The sequence below is a fragment of the Salmo salar genome, chromosome ssa18 (genome assembly GCF_905237065.1).
Source record: "Salmo salar chromosome ssa18, Ssal_v3.1, whole genome shotgun sequence".
Classification (NCBI taxonomy): domain Eukaryota; kingdom Metazoa; phylum Chordata; class Actinopteri; order Salmoniformes; family Salmonidae; genus Salmo; species Salmo salar.
Window position 1 is genome coordinate 59,246,785 of NC_059459.1, and position 26,146 is coordinate 59,272,930.

At 44.1% G+C, this 26,146-nt stretch overlaps 1 protein-coding gene across 6 annotated transcripts in view; it reads left to right on the top strand.

Annotated features, from left to right (window-relative positions):
* Positions 1-24,453, top strand: part of LOC106577586 (nuclear factor 1 B-type) — an 85,558-nt gene extending 61,105 nt beyond the window's left edge. For 3 of the 6 annotated variants that reach the window (XM_014155761.2, XM_014155759.2, XM_014155762.2), the window contains 4 exons: positions 29-170; positions 339-421; positions 6,177-6,265; positions 18,736-24,453. In XM_014155761.2, coding sequence (XP_014011236.1) covers positions 29-170; positions 339-421; positions 6,177-6,265; positions 18,736-18,871 — 450 coding nt within the window. In that variant the 3' untranslated portion in view covers positions 18,872-24,453. The remainder of the gene's footprint in view (positions 1-28; positions 171-338; positions 422-6,176; positions 6,266-18,735) is intronic. The other 3 variants (XM_014155760.2, XM_014155763.2, XM_014155764.2) reach the window with 3 other exon arrangements.
* Positions 24,454-26,146: the final 1,693 nt, after the last annotated feature.

Here is a 26,146-nt window from a genome sequence, read left to right on the forward strand (position 1 = left end):
CCCTGTCTTTGCCCCCCCCCCCCTCCAGCCTAACAGCAGTGGCCAGGTGGGGAAGGTTCCAGGCCACTTCACCCCAGTCCTGGCCCCCTCTCCGCACCATGGCACAGTGCGACCCGTCTCTCTCTCCATGCCCGACACCAAGCCCATCACATCAGAAGGTGAGTACAACGGTGAGCTCCCTTTCCTTCTCTCTTCCTGGCACTGCAAAACCCCTCTGTATGCCATTACTGTAGCAGTTTCCATTTTGCGCACTTTATAAAGAATCAATCAATGTAATATTTTCTCATTGTGTCCATGTGTCTCTCTGTCTGTCTGTGTTTGTGTGTTTGCTCCTCCAGGATACTCAGCACCGGGCACCCCCACAGCCAATCGTTTTGTAGGACTGAGCCCTAGAGATCCGGCCTTTCTTCACCAGCAACAGGTGAGACACATTACCAGTACTCTTCTTTCACATCCTCTCCTCCCCTCTTCCTTCCCTCCTTCCCTTCCTTCCTCTCAACCTCTCCAAAAGGGATCTGAGACCACAGAGATATTTCATTCTATCTGAGAGCGAGACCTTATTGTCGGTTCTCGCATAGATACATGCGGAGTCTGAGAAGTAAAACGATCACAGAAATGAACTGTTTCTCAAAGTGCTCGCTCCAGTAAGTGACAGCACTGTAATTCTATAGTTGAGACATATACTCCCCTACGTATCTATTTGGACAGTGAAGCTAAAACTAATTTGGTTCAATAGTCCAGCATTTTGGATTTGAGATCAATTGTTTCATATAAGGCGGTAGTACAGAATGTAACTGTTTATTTGAGGGTTTTTTCGTACATATCTGTTTTCACTTATCTGATTTATTAGTGACAACATACTCCGAAACAGCCAAAACAAACTACAAATGCATCCAACAGTCACAAACTTTGTAGTCATAGTGTGCAAGGAAAATGGGACCAAATACAAAATTTTTTGACCTCTTCAATACATATAAATTAATTTGTTCAAATACTTATGACACCTTCAAATAGGGGGACTAGACACATTAAATGCTTTCATTTTTAAATGGTCAAATAGATAAGCATGTTAATACCCTCAAATAAAAAGTGACATTCTGTACTGTCACCTCATATAAAACATTTGATCTCAAATCCAAATGCTGGAGTATAGAGCCAAATTCAATGTTTTAGCTTCACTGTCCTAATAGAGCGCTTTCAGAAAGTATTCATACCCCTTGACTTTTTCCACATTTTGTTGTGTTACAGCCTGCATTTAAAATGTATTAAACTGTGATTTTGTGTCACTGGCCTACACACAATACTCTACAATGTCAATGGAATTATGTTTTTAGAAATGTTTACAAATTCATAAAAAATTCAAAGGTGAAATGTGTTGAGTCAATAAGTATTCAACCCCTTTGTCGTGGCAAGCCTAAATAAGTAAAAATGTGTTTAATAAGTCACATAATAATTTGCATGGACTCTGTGTGCAATAATAGTGTTGAACATAATTTTAAAATGACTACCACATCTCTGTACCCCACACACACAATTATCTGTTAGATCCGACAGTCGAGCAGTGAATTTCAAACACAGATTCACCCACAAAGACCAGGGAGGTTTTCCAATGCCTCACAAAGAAGGGCACTTATTGGTAGATGAGGTGGGGGGGAACAGGCATTAAATATCCCATTGAGCATGGTGAAGTTATTCATTTGGATTGTGTATCAATACACCCACTAGCTGGAGAGGAAGGAAACAGCTCAGGGATTTCACCATGAGGCCAATGGAGACTTTAAAACAGTTTCAGAGTTTAATGGCTGTGATAGAAAACTGAACACGGATCAACAACATTGTAGTTACTCCACAATACTAAATGACCGAGAGAAAAGAAGTAAGCCTGTACAGAATAAAAATATTCCATAACATGCATCATGTTTGCAATAAGGCACTAAAGTAAAACTGCGGAAAAAGTGACAAAGAAATTAGCTTTATGTTCTGAATACAAAGCGTTATATTGGGGCAAATTCAACACAACACATCACTGATTACCACTGTTCATATTTTCAAGCATGGTGGTGGCTGCATCATGTTATGGGTATGCTTGTCATCAGCAAGGACGAGGGAGTTGTTTAGGATAAAAAGAAACAGAATAGAGCTAAGCACAGAAAAAAAGCATAGAAAACCTGGTTTGGTCTGCTTTCCAACAGACACTGGGAGACAAGTTCAACTTTCAGCAGGAAAATAACCTAAAACACAAGGCCAAATATACACTGGAGTTGCTTACCAAGACGACATTTGAATGTTCTTGAGTGGCCTACTGTAGTTACAGTTTGGGCTTAAATTGACTTGAAAATCTATAGCAAGACTTGAAAATGTCTGTCTAGCAATGATCAACAACCGACTTGACCGAGGCTTTAAGAATTGTTAAAAGAATAATATGCAAATATTGTACAATCCAGGTGTGCAAAACTCTTAGACTTACCCAGAAAGACTCACAGCTGTAATCGCTGCCAAAGGTGATTCTAACGTGTATTGACTCAGGGGTGTGAATACTTATGTAAATTAGATATTTCTGTATTTAATTTTCAATAAATGTTCAAACATTTGTAAAAACATGTTTTGACTTTGTCAATATGGGGTATTGTGTGTAGATGGGTGAGCAAAAATTATAAATGTAATTCATTTTGAATTCAGGCTGTACCACAACAAAATGTGGAATAAGTCAAGGGGTATGAATACTTTCTGAAGGCACTGTAAATACGTAGGGGAGTGTTTGGGCACTTTTTTTACCATTCCATATACTGTATGTAATTCATATTTAGAAATATCTTTTACCAAATTATTTTTGGTATGGGGCAGAAAGTAAATAGAAATACAGTAATATGATGAAGGTGTAATGTGCTCTACAGTTTTCTACAAATATTTTTCTGTATGCCAATAAGTCATCACAGACATAAAAAGAGACCAGTATTCCCTTCATGCAATTTGTTTAGCTTAATTTCACAGTCCATTGAAAAACAAAATAATGGTTTCAAAAGCAAGTACAAAAGTAAGAATGTGCACACAAAGACAGACAAATATGTCAATTACTCCTCCGTCGTGGTTCAGTACCTATTCAAAAATGTGTGCTATTCTTCACATGCTGTTCTGGAAGTCACAATATTCAGCCTGAGACACGTGAACAGACAGTGTACGATACAGACCAGGGCCAGACTGTTTGGTGTTGTTGGCGTCGAGCGGTCGTCCCGGCGGCCAGACCGGGCAGATGTGGCCGTGTGGCGGCTGAATTGTGTGTGAGGTTAGGAGCATTGCGGTTGGCGAGGGTGGAAAAATGAGGCTTGGAGCGCCAGCCCCTCCTCATGAACCCCCCCCCCCACACACACACACACACACACACTCACACACGCACACACACTCACACACGCTGGTCCGAGGCCAAATGTTTTCAACCATGCTTAATTTAATGCATCTGCACGCAGCTACATAATAATCAGTGGTTTTTCTTCTCCACTGTTCCTGTTGAGCGTAATGACAAAGCCTGGCCTGTATTTCTCTGCAGCTTGGTAGAGCAGGCAGAAAATGTGGTGTTTTGTTAACGATGCTATGCTTCTCTATAGCGGGGAGGACTCTTTTGGACAGCGTGTGTGTCCATGCATGTGTGGAGTTTATACGCCACATTTTTTAGTAACCTTGCTACTTCTGTCAGTTAACTCACTGAACAGCAGCTGAACTGCTGCCGATAGACTAAATAAGACCCCTTTTTTTATTTGATAGATTTCTTTCATTTATTTAACCAGGTAGGTTAATTAAGAACAATAGTTTATAATATTCTATTTTTAGTATAGTTTACATAGTATTCTTTACCCTAACGCTGCCACTGAATACTGAATTAATAGAAATAGACCTGGAGGAAATACAATACAATAGCCATTCATCATGCTAATCTTATATTAGTCAGGCTTTGTGTGTGTGTTCTGTGGTTCAGGATGATTTAAACCTAAGAAGCTAGGTCTTTTAACCTGTGGTTGATGACACTAGGCCACTGTTCCCTGTGGAGTAAACAATGTCATAGATACTCTCCTTTTGTTGTTATTGTCAGTCACCCCGGCTCTGGATAATTATTTGGTGGAGTTATGAGATGCATTGACACTTTTCTCCTGTGTGTTTAAGGGAGACCTTTGTTCTGAGGCTGGTTGGGTGGAGAGAGGAGACATACGAGGTGGATTAGTTTCACCGAGTTAAGGTGTCGTGTTTCCGATGCAGTCACAGGCGATATTCCAGAGATAAAGTGTAGTCAGAACCCCAATGTCCCCAGGGCCTATTCTACAACCCCCCCCAAAACACACACCTTCCACACCCCTCCTCCTTCCAAACAACAATTCCTTGGTGGAAAATCAGTGAGGAGAAGGAAAAAAACTATTTTTCATGTCTTCTCCTTGGTTAACCCTTAAAAGGGACTGTTCCTCCACCATGTGCTCCAGTGGGAACGTTCGGTGATCAGATGACATTTGGTATTATCTGAGGCAGCCTGCTAATCCCCATTCTGCCTGCATCTGTTTTGCTAACGTTCCCCTAACGTTCCGCGGCGACGTCTTCCCTGTCCCTCTTACCGCTGCCGCTGTGATCTGGCAGTGCCGGCAGACAGATGGCGAGCCCCCCTAGAGGAGTGCTGGCAGGCCTGGCACAGAGCGTGTGGAGGAGGAGGGGGTGGGGGTGGGGGGTGGTAGAGCGTCTGGCACAGCCAGAGCGTTCTCTATGCTCAAAGCTTTGTCAGAGCAGAGCAGCAGACTGCTGGGTTGTGTAGAGGCAGTGTAGGGTGTTGGTGTGCTGTGTGGTGTATGCAGCACCCTGGCCTCTGTTACTAGTAGAAGGATAAGGCTGGAGACTTAACCATTCACTGCTGGTAGTAGAGCCTTGGTGTTGGAAGAATTAGTCTATATGATTTTAAGAAATGAAGTGACGGCCTCTGTTTATATCCTCCTTTGTGTGCGTGTGCGAGTGTGTGCATGCGTGCACGGTGGCGTCCATTTTTTGGAGTTTGTTTTTATTATTGGCTAGTTAATGCTTCCACATGGCAGATGCTTCCGCATTTTCGATACGCACAAGATAAACACAAGAACTAGAGGAAATCAGTCATTCACCTCAAGATGTAGTGCAGCAGTGAGAAACCGTTCAGTGTGGCTGTGCGTACAGGTGGCTAATGTTATCGACCATCCTAAGTGGGTTTTGAATATTCAGTGTGTGAGGATATACTGTATGATTAAACCATCTTAAGAGCTCTTCAGTTTGCCACAGCGGCGGGGAGATTGCTCACGAGGCACTTTTTCACGACGCATTACCAAATGGATGTGTTGATTGTGTTGACTAAAGGTGCAAGGTTAGCTGGGTATTGGCTGAGATGGCTCTCCACTGGATTGTGGATACGTGCGTGTGAATAATGCATGGGATAGGAGAATGTGGGATTCATGTGTGGTGGTTTCGTGTAAGTGTACATTAAGGTGTGTGTGTGTGTGTTCTTTTTGTAGAACATTAGAGACAAGCCAGCAGCCCGTATCTTACCTTCCATAATCTCATCTAGCTACCTGAGTTTCACCATAATACTGCTACTTCCATATGGGGATAGTTAGACTAGAATGTGTCTGCTATAAAAGACAGAAAGACCTCAAAGATGCTGTTTGCAGAATAGCAATGAATAATACATAGTAGCCAGTAACAACATGCATGTAACCTGTGGAATGCATGGCTCCATAGGCTAACCATAGGGAACTCCTGCCTTATACAGTAGCTGAATGACTGCCATTTTGACATGACTCACATCCTGTAAACTAACCTCTTCTTTGCTTCCAGGTCAGACTAGAAACGTAGTACTAATTGTGATGAAATTCTCCCATGTTCTTTCCCTATATTTTAACTGTAGAACGATGATCTAATGTTACTGAATGATAATGACTGTCGTATCATATGTGTTTATGTTCAGTTACAACCAGAGCTGTAACAGTTTGGGCGTAGGCCTATTTTATTTTGGGGGGGGGGCCCAGTTTGTTCTATGTTTTCAGCTTTAGGCTTTGTTTGCATGCATGACTTTGTTTCCCTAGTGACATTGTATAGTAACTTTGTGTAAGTGATATCAAAGTGAGTTGTGAGAGTTGTGCTACTGGCTCCGTGTCTGACTGCTAGGTTTATATTGACAGCTCAGGATATGTGACTGGACCATGAATCAAAACGGCAGGCATTATGGCCCCAGTGGCACTGAGGATACTTTGGGGATTGCTTGGCAAAGGTAACGTTTCCATTATTTCAAACAATCTCTCTATCACTTGTCTACAAACTGTCTGATGAAACACACACACGCACGCACACACACACACACACACACGCGCATGCGCGCGCACACACACACACACTATACTGTGTAAGTATTACCGAGTTCATTCATACCTTGATTAAAGTCTACCCTTTCAGATGTTCAGACAAAGGGTTCAACCCACACCTTTCTGCATTCCTTTCATTGCTGCCACCACAACATACCCATAAAGAATGTGAACAATCTGTTGAACATCACTCACTATCCCAGTAGGCTCTAACCCTCAGCTCATTTGTTGTAGATACAGTGTAGTCATTATGATCATTCATAGACTGCCAGAGGAATGTCAACCAAGCAATAACAGTGCCAAATAAGATATTTAAGGTATTTAGAGTGTGTTAGGTCCTAGATACAGTAGGATTAACGTTACCTGTTCACTTGTGTGTGTTACTGGACATTATCAAGGGGTATTCTGCTATCGTCTAGCATGCCTGTGTATACTACACTGTGTGACAGGGTGCTGCAGACTTTATTTGTCTGACTGGGTCTTAGATTTATGGGACATGATTTCTCCGTCCAAAGAATAGCAGGTCACAAATGGTTAACCAGTGATCCCTGTCTGTCTTTCTTTCTCTCTTTCTTTCTTTCTTTCTTTCTTTCTTTCTTTCTTTCTTTCTTTCTTTCTTTCTTTCTTTCTTTCTTTCTTTCTTTCTTTCTTTCTTTCTTTCTTTCTTTCTTTCTTTCTTTCTTTCTTTCGTTCGTTCGTTCGTTCGTTCGTTCGTTCGTTCTTTCTTTCTCTCTCTCTCTCTCTCTCTCTCTCTGTCTTTATCTTTCTTTCTCTCTCTCCCCAATGCAACACATATTTATCTTTCATTTTTGCTCCGAGCCTTAGAAAGTCCTTGGGTTGGATGGGCTGTGTGTCACGGAAAGTTAAGCACACATAAAACATCTGTTGGAGGCCTCGGCGGTGTGACAGCTCACATAAATAGTATTCCTGCATCCCAAATGGCGCCCTCTTCTCTATGTAGTGCACTACCTAGTGCACTACCCATAGCGGAGTAACGTTTATTTTTCAATATTTTCCTCGCACTCTATTTGTTTGGTTGTACTTGAGTCTCAAACTGTTTTTAGGAGACAGTAAGCCCATCTCTTCCACCTCCACGTGCGCCCAGCTCTCCGGCTTTGTCCTCGATCCCCATTCCTCTTCCTACTTAAAGAGACACGTACCTCTGTCAATGCTCTCTCTCGTTTTCTCTCTCTCTCTCTCTCTCTCTTCCCCACTGTCTCACTCTCCTTGGAAAACATGTTAACTTCAATTTAAACAGGGCCGTGTCTGCCAGAGAACCTAGCTCAGCGTTTCCTCATTAGTTTCTCCTTGTTCTGAAAATGGTAGAACATAACTGTATAGCTAATAGGATATAGGGAGAGGCGGGCTGTGCGTGTGTGCTCTTAAAGCCTCCGTCGGGCCTACTCTGCCCTCTGTGAGGTTACAGGTTTTTTTTTGAGAGCCCCTTCTCTAGGCCTCCTAATAGACCAGTGAAGGTAAGAGGAAATATGTGCCCGAGCTGCAAGGAGGCCTCTCTCGCTCTCTCTCTCTCTCGCTGCTCTCTCTCGCTGCTCTCTCTCGCTGCTCTCTCTCTCTCTCTCGCTGCTCTCTCTCGCTGCTCTCTCTCTCTCTCTCGCTGCTCGTTCTCGCTGCTCAGACATGACTAACAGAGATTCGACTCCTGATCGTACAGTATATAGGAGCGATGAGCGCTGCAGTGAAAGAGTAACGCAATTCTTGCCATACATGATTTATTGATTCACGAGCACCGTCAGGATACCAAAATTCCGATTCATTTCCGTATACATTTGCAGTGAAGTGTGGTTTTTAATGGCTTCCATATTTTCTGTAAGAGAGTTCATAAAATCATCAGTACTGCCTCTTGAAAGATAAAGACCGCAAGAGAGAATAGCTCAAGTTTATTGTCTTCTGTTGATTTTTCCAGAAACGAAAGCATAACGAGTTGGGTGAGCTTCAGTGTCGGTCTGACAGAAACGGAATTGAAATGTTGCCGAAGAGTGCCAGGATAGATTGCTAACTGAATCTGTAGACCACGTGGTTGACAATAGAGAACTTGGCACTATATTGACCCTGACATGAACGTTCATGTCACCTGCAACATTTACTTACACCTCAGACCGAGAGATGTCTTGGTAATCTGAATCTCGGGGGTAGATGAGGTATTCCGTATTCTTCTCAGCAAAGTATTGACAGTCTAAATAACCTGGTGCATCCCCCCCCTTCGTGGACTATTGAGACATTGCATTGATTTTCTCTTCTCTGTCTTATCCTAATGCATTCACTGCTCCTTCGCACTGATAATCTCAGAGAAAGAGGAAGTATGCCATCAAATCCCTAGCGAAGGTTTGTTCAATGGATTGAGAATCTGAATGCACTGTTTTTAAGTGGCATTGTATTCAGATTACATGTGTTTGTATTGTCTTGCTCCCACTTCTGCGTCTTATATAGTCCCTCACACTAGGACCCAAAATAAAACACTCCCACACTTGCATGTTGCCGTTCGGCAGGAAATGGGTCAGCAATCCATTAAGATGCCATTAGATAATCTAATTCGGATGGCTTAATCCTTAAATGAAGCCCACTGGACACTGGAGCTCTGCTTGTGTGGAGGAGAATTAGTGTGATTTGGGGCTGTGGAGCTCTAAGATAGGGCTAAAGGAGGCCATGGGTAAAGGTAGGGGGTGACCATGGGGAAAGTTGTTTTTCTCATTAGTGATTGTGTGTGCCCTCGTCTGAAGCCACCTGCAGACCTGTGCTGGGGAAGGGAACTTGGGCTTAATAATGAATGACATCCCCAACTCAAACAAAAACGTCATCTTTTTAGTATACAAAGAGTCATTTGGAGAAATAGAATAGTAATATGGATTGACCAAAGAGAGATCCTCTAATTCTATATGTAATTGTATGGGATTGACAGTGTGATGGACTGTATAGTACCTTTTAATGTCTCTACTCTGTCTTCACCTGAGAAGGACTTTAGAGTAGGACTCGGAGTGGGAGAGAAAGAGAGGTGTGTGTGTGTGTGTGTGTGTGTGTGTGTGTGTGTGTGTGTGTGTGTGTGTGTGTGTGTGTGTGTGTGTGTGTGTGTGTGTTAGGGAGAGGGAGAGACAAGGGAATGCTGCAGGGAACTAGCCTGCTCTGAGCTTTCTTTGTTCAGCAAGGTAGGAAAAAACGTAATCTCTCATTTCCTGTCAGATGATTTTTTGGCAGGAGAGAGAGAGAGAGGGGGAGTGAGAGAGTTAGAGAGAGTTAGAGGCAAAGAGAGAGAGAGAGTTAGAGGCAGAGAGAGAGTTAGAGGCAGAGAGAGAGTTAGAGGCAGAGAGAGTGTCAGAGGCAAATAGAGAGAGTGAGAGAGTTAGAGGCAAAGAGTGAGAGAGTTAAAGGCAAAGAGTGAGAGAGTTAGAGGCAAAGAGTGAGAGAGTTAGAGGCAGAGAGAGAGAGAGTTAGAGGCAGAGAGAGAGGTAGAGGCAGAGAGAGAGAGAGTTAGAGGCAGAGAGAGAGAGTTAGAGGCAGAGAGAGAGAGAGTTAGAGGCAGAGAGAGAGAGCGAGAGGCAGACAGAGAGAGCAAGAGGTAGAGAGAGAGCGAGAAGCAGAGAGAGAGTTAGAGGCAAAGAGAGAGAGAGTTAAAGGTAATGAGAGAGAGAGCGTTAGAGGCAAAGAGAGAGTGAGAGAGTGTTAGAGGCAACGAGAGAGAGTGGGAGAGCGGCAAAGAGAGAGAGTGAGAGAGTGTTAGAGGCAATGAGAGAGTGTTAGAGGCGGAGAGAGGCAGAGAGAGAGAGAGAGTCTTAGAGGCAGAGAGAGGCTTAGAGAGAGAGAGAGTTAGAGGCAGAGAGAGTTAGAGGCAGAGAGAGAGAGTTAGAGGCAAAGAGAGAGTTAGAGGCAGAGAGAGAGAGAGAGTTAGAGGCAGAGAGAGGGAGAGGCAGAGGCAGAGAGAGAGAGCGAGAGGCAGAGAGAGAGAGCGAGAGGCTGAGAGAGAGCGAGAGGCAGAGAGAGAGAGAGTTAGAGGCAAAGAGAGAGAGCGAGAGTTAGAGGCAGAGAGAGTTAGAGGCAAAGAGAAAGAGTGAGAGAGTTAGAGGCAAAGAGAGAGAGAGTGAGAGAGTTAGAGGCAAAGAGAGAGTGAGAGTTAGAGGAAGAGAGAGAGGGAGCGAGAGTTAGAGGCAGAGAGAAAGAGCGAGAGTTAGAGGCAAAGAGAGAGAGCGAGAGTTAGAGGCAAAGAGAGAGAGTGAGAGTTAGGCAAAGAGCGAGAGTTAGAGGCAAAGAGAGAGAGAGAGTTAGAGGCAAAGAGAGAGAGAGTTAGAGGCAAAGAGAGAGAGAGAGAGAGAGAGAGTTAGAGGCAACGAGAGAGAGAGAGAGAGTTAGAGGCAAAGAGAGAGAGAGTTAGAGGCAAAGAGAGACCGAGAGTTGGAGGCAAAGAGAGCGAGCGAGAGTTGGAGGCAGAGAGAGAGAGAGAGAGAGAGAGAGAGAGAGTTAGAGGCAGAGAGAGTGAGAGAGTTAGAGGCAAAGAGAGAGAGTTGGAGGCAAAGAGAGAGAGTTGGAGGCAAAGAGAGAGAGCGAGAGTTAGAGGCAAAGAGCGAGACAGAGCTGGAGGCAACGAGAGAGAGAGTGAGAGAGTTAGAGGCAAAGAGAGAGAGTGAGAGAGTTTGAGGCAAAGAGAGAGAGTGAGAGAGTTAGAGGCAAAGAGTGAGAGAGAGCTGGAGGCAACGAGAGAGAGTGAGAGAGTTAGAGGCAAAGCGAGAGAGTGAGAGAGTTAGAGACAAAGAGAGACAGTTGGAGACAAAGAGAGCGAGCGAGAGTTGGAGACAAAGAGAGCGAGCGAGAGTTGGAGGCAAAGAGAGCGAGCGAGAGTTGGAGGCAAAGAGAGCGAGCGAGAGTTGGAGGCAAAGAGAGCGAGCGAGAGTTGGAGGCAAAGAGAGCGAGCGAGAGTTGGAGGCAAAGAGAGCGAGCGAGAGTTGGAGGCAAAGAGAGCGAGCGAGAGTTGGAGGCAAAGAGAGCGAGCGAGAGTTGGAGGCAAAGAGAGCGAGCGAGAGTTGGAGGCAAAGAGAGCGAGCGAGAGTTGGAGACAAAGAGAGCGAGCGAGAGTTGGAGGCAAAGAGAGCGAGCGAGAGTTGGAGGCAAAGAGAGCGAGCGAGAGTTGGAGGCAAAGAGAGCGAGCGAAAGTTGGAGGCAAAGAGAGTGAGCAAGAGTTGGAGGCAAAGAGAGCGAGCGAGAGTTGGAGGCAAAGAGAGAGAGTGAGAGAGTTAGAGGCAAAGAGCAAGAGTTAGAGGCAAAGAGAGCGAGCGAGAGTTGGAGGCAGAGAGAGAGAGAGAGAGTTAGAGGCAAAGAGAGAGAGTGAGAGAGTTGGAGGCAAAGAGAGAGAGTTGGAGGCAAAGAGAGAGAGTTGGAGGCAAAGAGAGAGAGTTGGAGGCAAAGAGCGAGTTGGAGGCAAAGAGAGAGAGTTGGAGGCAAAGAGAGAGAGTTGGAGGCAAAGAGAGCGAGAGAGTTAGAGGCAAAGAGAGAGAGTTGGAGGCAAAGAGAGAGAGTTGGAGGCAAAGAGAGAGAGTTGGAGGCAAAGAGAGCGAGCGAGAGTTGGAGGCAAAGAGAGAGAGTTAGAGGCAAAGAGAGAGATTGAGAGAGTTAGAGGCAAAGAGCAAGAGTTAGAGGCAAAGAGAGCGAGCGAGAGTTGGAGGCAGAGAGAGAGAGAGAGAGAGTTAGAGGCAAAGAGAGAGAGAGTTGGAGGCAAAGAGAGAGAGTTGGAGGCAAAGAGAGAGAGTTGGAGGCAAAGAGAGAGAGTTGGAATCAAAGAGAGAGAGTTGGAGGCAAAGAGAGAGAGCGAGAGTTGGAGGGAAAGAGAGAGAGTTGGAGGCAAAGAGAGAGAGCGAGAGTTGGAGGGAAAGAGAGCGAGCGAGAGTTAGAGGCAAAGAGCGAGACAGAGCTGGAGGCAACGAGAGAGAGTGAGAGAGTTAGAGGCAAAGAGAGAGAGTGAGAGAGAGAGAGAGTGAGAGGCAAAGAGAGAGTGAGAGAGTTAGAGGCAAAGAGTGAGAGAGAGCTGGATGCAACGAGAGAGAGTGAGAGAGTTAGAGGCAAAGAGAGAGAGTGAGAGAGTTAGGGACAAAGAGAGACAGTTGGAGACAAAGAGAGCGAGCGAGAGTTGGAGTCAAAGAGAGCGAGCGAGAGTTGGAGGCAAAGAGAGCGAGCGAGAGTTGGAGGCAAAGAGAGCGAGCGAGAGTTGGAGGCAAAGAGAGCGAGCGAGAGTTGGAGGCAAAGAGAGCGAGCGAGAGTTAGAGGCAAAGAGAGAGAGTGAGAGAGTTAGAGGCAAAGAGAGAGAGTGAGAGAGTTAGAGGCATAGAGAGAGAGTTAGAGGCAAAGTGAGCGAGCGAGAGTTGGAAGCAAAGAGAGCGAGCGAGAGTTGGAGGCAAAGAGAGTGAGCGAGAGTTGGATGCAAAGAGAGCGAGCGAGAGTTGGAGGCAAAGAGAGAGTGAGAGAGTTAGAGGCAAAGAGAGCGAGCGGGAGTTGGAGGCAAAGAGAGCGAGCGAGAGTTGGAGGCAAAGAGAGCGAGCGAGAGTTGGAGGCAAAGAGAGCGAGCGAGAGTTGGAGGCAAAGAGAGCGAGCGAGAGTTGGACGCAAAGAGAGCGAGCGAGAGTTGGAGGCAAAGAGAGCGAGCGAGAGTTAGAGGCAAAGAGAGAGAGTGAGAGAGTTAGAGGCAAAGAGAGAGAGTTAGAGGCAAAGTGAGCGAGCGAGAGTTGGAAGCAAAGAGAGCGAGCGAGAGTTGGAGGCAAAGAGAGTGAGCGAGAGTTGGATGCAAAGAGAGCGAGCGAGAGTTGGAGGCAAAGAGAGCGAGCGAGAGTTGGAGGCAAAGAGAGCGAGCGAGAGTTGGAGGCAAAGAGAGCGAGCGAGAGTTGGACGCAAAGAGAGCGAGCGAGAGTTGGAGGCAAAGAGAGCGAGCGAGAGTTAGAGGCAAAGAGAGAGAGTGAGAGAGTTAGAGGCAAAGAGAGAGAGTGAGAGAGTTAGAGGCAAAGAGAGAGAGTTAGAGGCAAAGTGAGCGAGCGAGAGTTGGAAGCAAAGAGAGCGAGCGAGAGTTGGAGGCAAAGAGAGTGAGCGAGAGTTGGATGCAAAGAGAGCGAGCAAGAGTTGGAGGCAAAGAGCGAGCGAGAGTTAGAGGCAAAGAGAGAGAGTGAGAGAGTTTGAGGCAAAGAGAGAGAGTGAGAGAGTTAGAGGCAAAGAGTGAGAGAGAGCTGGAGGCAACGAGAGAGAGTGAGAGAGTTAGAGGCAAAGCGAGAGAGTGAGAGAGTTAGAGACAAAGAGAGACAGTTGGAGACAAAGAGAGCGAGCGAGAGTTGGAGACAAAGAGAGCGAGCGAGAGTTGGAGGCAAAGAGAGCGAGCGAGAGTTGGAGGCAAAGAGAGCGAGCGAGAGTTGGAGGCAAAGAGAGCGAGCGAGAGTTGGAGGCAAAGAGAGCGAGCGAGAGTTGGAGGCAAAGAGAGCGAGCGAGAGTTGGAGGCAAAGAGAGCGAGCGAGAGTTGGAGACAAAGAGAGCGAGCGAGAGTTGGAGGCAAAGAGAGCGAGCGAGAGTTGGAGGCAAAGAGAGCGAGCGAGAGTTGGAGGCAAAGAGAGCGAGCGAAAGTTGGAGGCAAAGAGAGCGAGCGAGAGTTGGAGGCAAAGAGAGCGAGCGAGAGTTGGAGGCAAAGAGAGAGAGTGAGAGAGTTAGAGGCAAAGAGCAAGAGTTAGAGGCAAAGAGAGCGAGCGAGAGTTGGAGGCAGAGAGAGAGAGAGAGAGAGTTAGAGGCAAAGAGAGAGAGTGAGAGAGTTGGAGGCAAAGAGAGAGAGTTGGAAGCAAAGAGAGAGAGTTGGAGGCAAAGAGAGAGAGTTGGAGGCAAAGAGAGAGTTGGAGGCAAAGAGAGAGAGTTGGAGGCAAAGAGAGAGAGTTGGAGGCAAAGAGAGCGAGAGAGTTAGAGGCAAAGAGAGAGAGTTGGAGGCAAAGAGAGAGAGTTGGAGGCAAAGAGAGAGAGTTGGAGGCAAAGAGAGCGAGCGAGAGTTGGAGGCAAAGAGAGAGAGTTAGAGGCAAAGAGAGAGATTGAGAGAGTTAGAGGCAAAGAGCAAGAGTTAGAGGCAAAGAGAGCGAGCGAGAGTTGGAGGCAGAGAGAGAGAGAGAGAGTTAGAGGCAAAGAGAGAGAGTTGGAGGCAAAGAGAGAGAGTTGGAGGCAAAGAGAGAGAGTTGGAGGCAAAGAGAGAGAGTTGGAATCAAAGAGAGAGAGTTGGAGGCAAAGAGAGAGAGCGAGAGTTGGAGGCAAAGAGCGAGACAGAGCTGGAGGCAACGAGAGAGAGTGAGAGAGTTAGAGGCAAAGAGAGAGAGTGAGAGAGAGAGAGAGTGAGAGGCAAAGAGAGAGTGAGAGAGTTAGAGGCAAAGAGTGAGAGAGAGCTGGAGGCAACGAGAGAGAGTGAGAGAGTTAGAGGCAAAGAGAGAGAGTGAGAGAGTTAGAGGCATAGAGAGAGAGTTAGAGGCAAAGTGAGCGAGCGAGAGTTGGAAGCAAAGAGAGCGAGCGAGAGTTGGAGGCAAAGAGAGTGAGCGAGAGTTGGATGCAAAGAGAGCGAGCGAGAGTTGGAGGCAAAGAGAGAGTGAGAGAGTTAGAGGCAAAGAGAGCGAGCGGGAGTTGGAGGCAAAGAGAGCGAGCGAGAGTTGGAGGCAAAGAGAGCGAGCGAGAGTTGGAGGCAAAGAGAGCGAGCGAGAGTTGGAGGCAAAGAGAGCGAGCGAGAGTTGGAGGCAAAGAGAGCGAGCGAGAGTTGGAGGCAAAGAGAGCGAGCGAGAGTTGGACGCAAAGAGAGCGAGCGAGAGTTGGAGGCAAAGAGAGAGAGTGAGAGAGTTAGAGGCAAAGAGAGAGAGTTAGAGGCAAAGTGAGCGAGCGAGAGTTGGAAGCAAAGAGAGCGAGCGAGAGTTGGAGGCAAAGAGAGTGAGCGAGAGTTGGATGCAAAGAGAGCGAGCGAGAGTTGGAGGCAAAGAGAGCGAGCGAGAGTTGGAGGCAAAGAGAGCGAGCGAGAGTTGGAGGCAAAGAGAGCGAGCGAGAGTTGGACGCAAAGAGAGCGAGCGAGAGTTGGAGGCAAAGAGAGCGAGCGAGAGTTAGAGGCAAAGAGAGAGAGTGAGAGAGTTAGAGGCAAAGAGAGAGAGTGAGAGAGTTAGAGGCAAAGAGAGAGAGTTAGAGGCAAAGTGAGCGAGCGAGAGTTGGAAGCAAAGAGAGCGAGCGAGAGTTGGAGGCAAAGAGAGTGAGCGAGAGTTGGATGCAAAGAGAGCGAGCGAGAGTTGGAGGCAAAGAGAGCGAGCGAGAGTTGGAGGCAAAGAGAGCGAGCGAGAGTTGGATGCAAAGAGAGCGAGCGAGAGTTGGAAGCAAAGAGAGCGAGCGAGAGTTGGAGGCAAAGAGAGCGAGCGAGAGTTGGAGGCAAAGAGAGCGAGCGAGAGTTGGAGGCAAAGAGAGCGAGCGAGAGTTGGAGGCAAAGAGAGCGAGCGAGAGTTGGAGGCAAAGAGAGCGAGCGAGAGTTGGACGCAAAGAGAGCGAGCGAGAGTTGGAGGCAAAGAGAGCGAGCGAGAGTTGGAGGCAAAGAGAGCGAGCGAGAGTTGGAGGCAAAGAGAGCGAGCGAGAGTTGGAGGCAAAGAGAGCGAGCGAGAGAGTTAGAGGAACAGAGAGAGAGTGAGAGAGTTAGAGGAACAGAGAGAGAGTGAGAGAGTTAGAGGCAAAGAGAGCGAGCGAGAGTTGGAGGCAAAGAGAGCGAGCGAGAGTTAGAGGCAAAGAGAGAAAGAGAGAGTTAGGGGCAAAGAGCGAGAGTTGGAGGCAAAGAGAGAGAGCGAGAGTTGGAGGCAAAGAGAGCGAGCGAGAGTTAGAGGCAAAGAGAGAGAGTGAGCGAGTTAGAGGCAAAGAGAGAGAGTGAGAGAGTTAGAGGCAAAGAGAGAGAGTGAGAGAGTTAGAGGCAAAGAGAGAGAGTTAGAAGCAAAGTGAGCGAGCGAGAGTTGGAAGCAAAGAGAGCGAGCGAGAGTTGGAGGCAAAGAGAGTGAGCGAGAGTTGGAGGCAAAGAGAGTGAGCGAGAGTTGGAGGCAAAGAGAGCGAGCGAGAGTTGGAGGCAAAGAGAGCGAGCGAGAGTTGGAGGCAAAGAGAGCGAGCGAGAGTTGGAGGCAAAGAGAGCGAGCGAGAGTTGGAGGCAAAGAGAGCGAGCGAGAGTTGGAGGCAAAGAGAGCGAGCGAGAGAGTTAGAGGAACAGAGAGAGAGTGAGAGAGTTAGAGGAACAGAGAGAGAGTGAGAGAGTTAGAGGCAAAGACAGCGAGCGAGAGTTGGAGGCAAAGAGAGAGAGCGAGAGAGTTAGAGGAACAGAGAGAGAGTGAGAGAGTTAGAGGCAAAGACAGCGTGCGAGAGTTGGAGGCAAAGAGAGCGAGCGAGAGTTGGAGGCAAAGAGAGCGAGCGAGAGTTAGAGGCAAAGAGAGAAAGAGAGAGTTAGGGGCAAAGAGCGAGAGTTGGAGGCAAAGAGAGAGAGCGAGAGTTGGAGGAAAAGAGAGCGAGAGAGTTGGAGGCAAAGAGAGCGAGCGAGAGTTGGAGGCAAAGAGAGCGAGCGAGAGTTGGAGGCAAAGAGATCGAGCGAGAGTTGGAGGCAAAGAGAGAGAGTGAGAGAGTTAGAGGCAAAGAGAGAGAGGGAGAGAAATGAAGAGTGAGAATGATGAAGGGAAGGGGTCCAAAGAGAAAGCAGTAAGGAGGAGGAGAAAAAAACCTGCCCAAATAGCCTGTGTAGATCATCTCTGGTGTTTTAACCCTTTATAGGACTGGATCTGGCTTCCAACATTTTCCACTTACAAATGTAGTTGTCAAATTTCTCTCGCTCTCTTTCTTTCTTTCATTCTTATTCTCTTTCTCTCTCCTTCCCTCCTCTCCTTCTCTCTTTTTTCCTTTACTTGTTTTATTTTCTAAGGAGTCTGTTCCCCTTAGAAACATGTATTAAATATGTGGTTCCCATTGATTTTAGTTGAGGCTGAGCCACTAGGAGAAGTTTTTTGTATAAAATGCAGACCAGATCATTAGACACCATTCATGGACACAGACAGACAGTCGTGTCAGATGGGATAGCCTCAGGGGGGAATTAAGTCTGTGTTTCACCATATCCGGTCCCCACTCCTCTCCTCTTCCCCCGTTAGCTCGTCTTCCTATCCCACTGACAACAATAATCAACTTTTTTCCCCCTCTCTCTTTATCGAGGAAGTCTTACACCTGCATGGAAACAGTGGAGGGACTTGGTTAACCTACATAACCTTTCAAACATATCCCTCATTCTTTGCACCCCAAACGATAAAACCCGCTCCTGTCTAGTGTCTGTATACCAGGCTCTGTATATAGTGTTGGCCTATAATGTAGCAATTGTGCAAGACAGGTATTTCAGATGTAGTGGGTAGTGGGGGTAATTGATTCATTATTCAACGTGTACGTATCATTGAGCCCCTTGAGAACAACACACTGTTTGTTTCGCAGGCAGGCCGCGTTTTCAGTTTGCGCCTCCTGCGAACAATCGCTGTGTTGTGTTGCATTAGCGTGCGTTGAATAGGGATGGGGCGGATTTGTAAAGACCCCAACCCCGTTCTGTAGCACCATTGATCGACATGGAGAGGGTCTGTTGATATGGAATTAGGTGTGATCCTCGCTTGACATCCTTCTCAGAGGAATCGGTGGAAAACACCGGAAGCGCTTTGTTTGACTGTGTCCCCCTCGAACCATAGACTGATTAGACTAGACATAAGGCCTTTACATCATTCTTCCTGGGTAAAGCAAATGCACTGGGCACACACTGGTTGAATCAACATTGTTTCCACGTCATTTCAAGGGAATTACATTGAACCAACGTGGAATCGACGTTGAATTGATGTCTGTGCCCGGTGGGAAGTGATTGGGGAAGAGGGATGAGTCTATAGTGGACTTGGGACATGCTGTTGTCAAATGGTCTGCGTGAACATTTTGTTGAAATAGTTTTAGGGGATATTCATTAAACATTGCCATAGAATCGTAGAAATGCGATCGGCGGTGCATAATAATGACGGATGTTAACAAAACATAATGCTAATTACTCAGAATTGTGTTCTGCCTAACAAAATAATTGGGTAGTTGAATGTGGTTTTTAACATTATGAATGAACCCTTTTGTCTTTTTTTCTCCCCCTCAGCTGACTATCCCTCTAAAGTGTAACTGTTCATTTAATAGTGATGTGTTACAGTATAAATGTAATGACTTGCTGCAGAGCATTTCATCATTGTGCGTGTAGAGCATCAGATTGGTGCTGTTGTCTTATCTCTACTCATGCTTTCAAAAGCTTCCGATGCTCAAATGAAGGTGACTCAAAACCCGCTTCTGTTCTCTCCCTTCTCTCTCTGTTGTGTTTCCATAGTCCTGGTACCTGGGCGAGCTTAGTTCCATTCCAAGTCACGAACGGGACTCCGATTCTGCCAACAAATGTCCACCAGAACTACAGCATAAACATCATTGGTGAACCCCCCCTCCTCCACACAGAGGCAGAGAACTGAAGACCCGTCGGGGGGGGGGGGAGCAAGAAGTGTCGGCAACGGGGGAAATAATCAGCAAGCAGCACTTAAAACAATTGTGTTTGTCCTTTGTCCTTTGTCCCCCCTCCCCTCCACCCTTTCCTCCCCAAACCTCTCCTCCCATCGGGACATTGGCCAAGAAGACTTGAGTTGGTTTGGAGCGAATCTGATCCGGTCTGCTCTAGCTAACCCTATGCCATGCCAGTCAGTCATTGTGTGAGAAGAGACTTTCCATTCAAAATGCTGTGACGTATTCTGTACAAAAACATTTAGATGCCTTAATATTTAGCATGAGAACTCTTAGTCTGATGGTGGTCTTCTTCTTCTTCATTCTGTTGTTGGGAGTTTTTAACCTTGGTTTACAAACAGGGGAAGTGATCTGAAACACACAAAGGCTGGCTGGTAGTACATTACCCGACTGTAAGTTATTCAACTCTGACCTTTACCCCTTCTGCAGAAGAGGCTCCCATGTCAAACTATTGACTATGTAACCATAGGAACAAATTGTGAATTCAGTGTTGTTTTTTTTCTTCTTTGATTTCAGTTTACTGTGATACAATTTTTATTTTGTCTGAAACTCGTTATCCTGTTGATTCTGTACTGCTATCCACTTAAAAGTTAGTTATACTCCTTAGAGTTGTGAACTCTTACTATGGTAAAAAAAAAGAAGAGAAAAACACTATATTTTTAGGTTAGAGATTTGACCCGTTTTTTAAGAATTCGTATCTCCTTTAGAAAAGGATAAAAAAAAGACAAAAAATGATCTAAAAATCTCGAAAGAGGCAAGTGCAATTTAATTTTTGAAGGGAAGCTATGTCTGTCAGCCCTAAGACTCTAAAGGAAGGAGGGTAAATATGAAACTTTGTTGTTTGAGATACGTAAACGTAAAAAAGTTTAAAAAAACAAACATTTGATTTGATTTCAGTCGCATTTCCGTGTATCTAAATATGGAAAGAAAAGAATACTAAGCCTGAAATGCAGTGATGTGTTTGAAGGTGCGCATTAAGCTACCTGTGCAGAACTGAATATGAACAAGCCAGCACTTCTATTAAGCCCTACTCAGTCTCACGGGGAGCTTTTTATTTATTGAAACACACGTAGTGTATAAAATGGCATCTGAAATCAATAACATATGCATTTGGCCATCAGCTTATGAAGCTTGTGTTTATAATATGACTTGACGAGAAAAAAAGAATGCAGGCTGTTAAAGTCATTCACGAAAATGTATGTGTATGTCGAAAAATCTACACTTTTGTGCAACCCTGAACCTTCAAGGTTGCAGAGGGTTGCACATTTTGCTTCTTGAACACTCACATCCCAGATACAGTGGTGGCAGTCCCTGAAATCTAGAATTGTGCACGGCAGGTCTATTGCCTTGGCCTCTCTCCAAGTCCAGATATATTTCTATGACAAATCTCTCCAATACTCTTCATTTGCACGATGACATACTTGTCCACATTACGTGCCTTGCCTTTTGAATATAGAGACATCACTACACTTGTTTTTTTGCTGCATTTATTACCATTATAGAAAAGAAATTAACATTTTTATGATAAGATAATTGTTTTGTACTCTGAATGAAAATTGTGACATTGTTGATTTGTAACTTTCATTTACTACTTTATCTCACAGTTACATTGCATATCAAGGCTGTGTATCGTCGCCGTTTTAAAGTTTATAATCAACCATCATTATTTTTCAGTATTTTCGGTGGTTTTTTAATAACCTTTAATTTTTGTTGTTATCGTTTTTGTCATTTCGTTTTTGTTTTTCATCTTCCAGTTACTATCGAGGAGGGAGGAATTCAGATGTATGAAAATTATGCAATACCAACTTTTGCCTATGTAGGTAGTGCTTATAGATACGTCAACTATTAGAGGCTAGTTTGGAGACTATTGTAATGCATTTATTTTGTTGATATCGTTGTTGTTGTTGTTGTTGTTGTTGTTTTCCTTTTTTTAATTGACCAAAGTGGGGACTGCTTTCTATGCAGTGTATGACAAGGTCTTTTTTAGTGTACTGAGAGATGGAGAGACATGTTTCAGTGCGTTTTGAATTCTTGGTGGGGGAGGGAGGGGGTATTTTTTCTAACCTTACAGTTTGTCTGTTAAGAATGCACCCGTATAGTCTCATCTGGCTGCAAAGTCACTGATCTGTCTACTGTGACAAAATGTACTATTTTCTTTCAACTTCCCATCTGGGGTGCTAGCATGTGACATTGACTAAGCTCATTTTCACAGGAGAGACGGCTTGACTTGAGTGTGACAATCATTTAAAAAAATAATTCAGGAGAGGAACACGTTAACCTTAGTCAGACCCGCAATTTCAAACTGAAATCATACTGGGTACTTGTGAAAAGCCAACACTTTGATCATACTACTTGTATGCAGGAAGCTATATTAGCATTAACCCTTAACAATCATCTAAGCCATTCTATCAGTCGCTGTGTGCAATTCCCAAGTAGATGCCTTAAACTATATATAAAGTTACCTGTTACACATGCGCTACAATCAACAAACTGACAAATGCTTGTGAGGTCGGTCAAATCAGTCTAAAGAAAGTATTTGGAAGTAGTCAAATTTATGCACTAGATCTCAGGCGTTACGTGGCATTAAGAATTCTAATGATAACTCTCCCACTTTGTAATATGAGAAACTACTTTTATAACTCAAATAGACACTATCCATAGTGATGTTTGTTACCTGTTGCACTCTATCCCAACAATTGTGAAAGTTCTTACCTGCTTAATTCGAAGAAAGGTACTGTATTACATACCCAACACTTTTTGAGAGGCCAGAAAGTATATAAAACGTATTAAACTCAAGTCAAGCTTATTCTCTCCTCCTTCACCAAGATACTTATTCTGATTTTGTGAAGAAAAAAACATTACAAAAACAAAAGCCACCCCGTTCTATGTGCACTGTTCTGCCTTTTTTTGTGTGAAAACATAAGTGCTTTGCAGCCTCTGGCCATTGGAGACCCCACTGAAGGGCATTTTCCCTGAGTCAAGTGCGATAGAAACGTGTCAGACGCGGTGTTGATATTTTGGGTAGAAGACTGTGTGTATATAAAGGTGAATACTGTGGTGGCGTCGATAGCAGTAGTCTTTTGGGGTCAGTTTGTGAGTAATGTGTGTTTTGAGAATGTGTGAGTATGCATGTGTGTGCTTGTAAGAGAGAATGTAAGAGGGATAGAGAGGGTGAAACTACACAGCGAGCGAAGATGAGGGTATTTCTATTGAGAAGCCTGCCTTATAGGCAGGAGTTTGTACACTGTAGTCTTTTTCAAGATTTTTCTTTGACGCCCTTGTTTGTAAATGTTTTCAAACATCTTGGGGAATATGAGTCAATTCCATTTTATGAAAAAAAGAAAAAACAATGAATTGGTTGCGGAGGCAGGACTTGAGTTACAACTCTCCAGCTTTCCCCAAATAATCGAAAATAAAAGTATTTTATCAATTTTCCATATTCCTGTATTTAGGGGAAGTATCCTATACAGAACCCTAAAATGTAAAAAAAAATATATCTGTTTTTTTAAATTGTGTTTAGTGCTTATAAACTTTCCATTTTGGAAACATTTCAGTAATATTTGAAATTCTTGTTTTTGTTAGTGTGGCCATAGTACAGAGTGTGATGTGATTATGTGGTTTTGAATCCATGTCGGAGAGCGAGAGAAATAGAGGTTTGATTGGGGTTCTATGTTTAACGGTAGGGGATATCTATTCATGTCACTTTACAATAAAGTCACCTGATTTGAGCCTACCACCAGTGAATACCAGGGTAACGTCTTAAGTGACATCATAGGTTGTTCTACTGTGCTAAAGTGTGTTGTGTCAATCGTACGTAAGTCCTCCTTTAGAAATGTGCCGTATAGCGTTTCGCTCAGAAAAATCGTAATTACAGGATGATGCAACAATCTGTGAGAAGTTTGGCGCTAGCATTTGACAATGTTTTGATATGTCTATTAGGGTTTTGGAACAGGCATGTGTATGCAACATCAAGCAAGTAGTTCCGCTGTGAGGATTGGTTGATGTAAGTCCTTTGTGGCCCCCAGGCATCACACATTTTTGCACTTTCCATAATTTAACCTACATTTGATTCAAGCCCTTCAAGTACTCGTATAGAAATTGCCCTTAGATTCTCCAGACCTTTTATATCAGTGTTTCACTCATGGTATATCTTTCATAGATAGGTATTGCCAGTTTTTTTTTTGCACATATTTTTTAAGGTAATATTTATTTTCAAAGGGCTACTTTAATTTGATCATCTCTGGACAGTATGTACACAGGTGAAACCGTTTTCACAGAATGACATGTAGGCCTACGGATAAGAAAGGCTTGGTAGAGATGAGTATTATTCAATATTCAGTAATGATTGTTGAAAGCTATCCATGGTCAACCATTCAGTTAGTACCTTATGCAAGGAGGACCAGTGGCAATCATGCAATATCTGTGTAGTTCTAGTTACTGAATGTTTAGTGCTCTAGGGACTAAGAGGACAGATGGATGGCCGAAAACGCTTTCAGGAGGTGTGTTTTTACGCAAGCAATAGACGTGTTCCATGTATTGGTTATTAACATCAGGTTGTTGTTGTAAGCAGGAAACATAAAAACCAGCATTTTATGTATTATTAATCACCAAACAAAATATATTATTAATTCAGTGCCTGTTCAAGCTCACCGTGTCAGTGGAGTGTCCATTGTTAATAAATCTGAAATCTGAAAAAGTTCAACAACTTAAAATGAAGCGGTGTGTGTGGGGCGCCTTGGCGTGTTCTCCCAAATCTTTTGTTTTTGTTTGTTGTTTTGTTTTGAGATGTGGTTCACAAGAGCGTTTTTTTTGTGCTTCATTCATTTGAAGGTCTTGGTCAACTGGGTGCGCACGTCTCATGCTTGCTCTTTGAGGGGAATAAACTATGTGTACACGTCATTTGGACAGTGTATTTATTTGGATTGTCAAATGCTACATTATGTAAACTAATGTCATTTAGAAACGAATGCTTGCCAACTTCTCCGCAGGGTTGACTTCTTATGGGTCTTGTGGCACTTTTACTCCCTCTGTGCACACATTATTACGATGGCAAATCACTTCAAGGTGAATTAAAAAACACAACAACAACAACAACACCAATGAAATAATGTAACAGTCTCCAGTAGGGAATTGTAGTAACACTGCAGGTGTGTGCAAAAGGTCTATGTATGTATTGAATGTACGTTTTAGAGAACTTTTGAAATCTTTTTGTTTATATCTTGTTATTTTACAGTTTAGGAACCACAGGTATCCGTTGTGAACTGTATAGCGAAGGCCTTGATATCCCTTCTTTTTTTTATTGATTTTACAACTTTAAAGCAGTAGGCAATGCCTTTGAGATGGTTACATTTGGTGCAGGGGCTAAAATTGCCACAAGATTAAAATCAATGTAAATAAGGCTCAACATTTTTGTGATTGTTACTGTAATATCCAGCCTATACTGCTAGCAGCTGTTTTTACTGCAGTCAATTACTGGAAGTGGATATATTTCCTATGCAAAACTGTTTAAACAATAAAATGAGCTATGCTACAAAAATGTCTGTTGTATTATGTCTTCTCTGTGTCAGTCAAACATCTCAGGACTACATACTTCCATACAACTGTACATTTGTCTTTTGAAATAGTTACTTTGTTTTAAGTCAACAGTTGGAGACACTCACTTGGCTAAATGACAAAACCCAAAGCGTAATAACTGTTCTCTGGTTGAGACATCAATCACAATGAATGAGACAACATGCCTAGAGCATCAACTGACTTCATCACTGCATTCAAAAGGCTTGCAGCCATTTTTATTTTATGAAACAGTTTGAGTGCAAGGAAAGGGGGAAGATTGGTATGGAGAAGTTGTATGGTTATATTTCAAGCTAATTGGTTAACTTTGTGGGTGTCAACACATGAGCCATTTTAACTTGGAATGTTCTGATATATGTTGAGTTGTGAGCTGACTGCAGACAGAGGAGCTAGTGATGTAATTCCCCATGTGGGTCACTATGACACGACCAGTCGTTACTCAACAAAAATTACTTATTACTTCTTTCAACAATAACAAATTAGTTTACTTATTACTCCCTGGGAAAAGTAATTAGTTACACTAATCGTTATATTACTTTTGCGTTACACCCAAAACGTTGCGTGTCCTCACTCAGTAGAACAATGTCAATGTTATGTAGGCCAAACACCAACACAAGTAACCTAATAATGACAGACAAAATCTACTATACACCCAGCTACAAGCTTGTTCAGCTTTCCCTGGGTTACAGCCTTGGTTGTTTGGATGAGGTAGGCCTACAGTTAACTTCAGCAGCAGTGATCAGGCCTCAGGGGTCTATCGCTACGAGTTTTGTCTTGGCGTGTTACTTTTGCAGGTGCTTCAAGAGATTGGAAGTTGTGTTTCTAGCAGTGGAGAGGTGTTTCTCACCTGGGCACAGTTGACGTTTAACAGTTATATTCAATTTGTCTTCTTAACAAATCAAAGTAATGGGAGTACTTCCAAGCGGAGAACATGTTTCAGACACCATTTTTCATCTCCCTTACTAAAGCAGAGTAATGCGTGCGTAAACCGGAACTTGGCGAGAGGACATCAGACTTAGGACGAAAACAATTAGAATCTGGGGTGGGGGGGGATTTTAAATATTGCACCAACAGGGAATAATAATCATCACAAGTATGTATTTAGATCAATAACTGTAATAGGAAGGGAATGGTAACAAAAGTAACAAAGTAACTACAGTACGACCTATCTTTGATCAGTAACTAATATTATTACTCAAATTGAAACAGTACTCTGTTATATTATTTGTTACAGCAAAAAGTAATATTATTACTGTAACGCATTACCCCCAACACTGGTCATGACTATGAAACATTGAACTCCTAAGCCCTTCACACAGACCTAATGGGATTCTGGACATTGCATAAGGCACAAAGCAGGCAAATACTCCAATTAACTCCTATTTAAGCCAACCGAAACCCCATTGCTATGCTCTACAATATCATCTGCCATCAAAACCCCCATCGCTGTGCCCACAAGATAAGCCACTGCAAAAACAAAAATGGCTGCCGCCGCATTTTCACTAGGACAGGATGCTGTGGAGACACACATGCCATGGTTCTGATCAAGGTGAAACTAGCACCTGGCCTTGAGCACCGAGCTGAGTTCATTTGGTCTATAAAAGAAGAACAACATTGTGCCGGACTGATATAAAATTACCCCGATGTATAATAGTAAT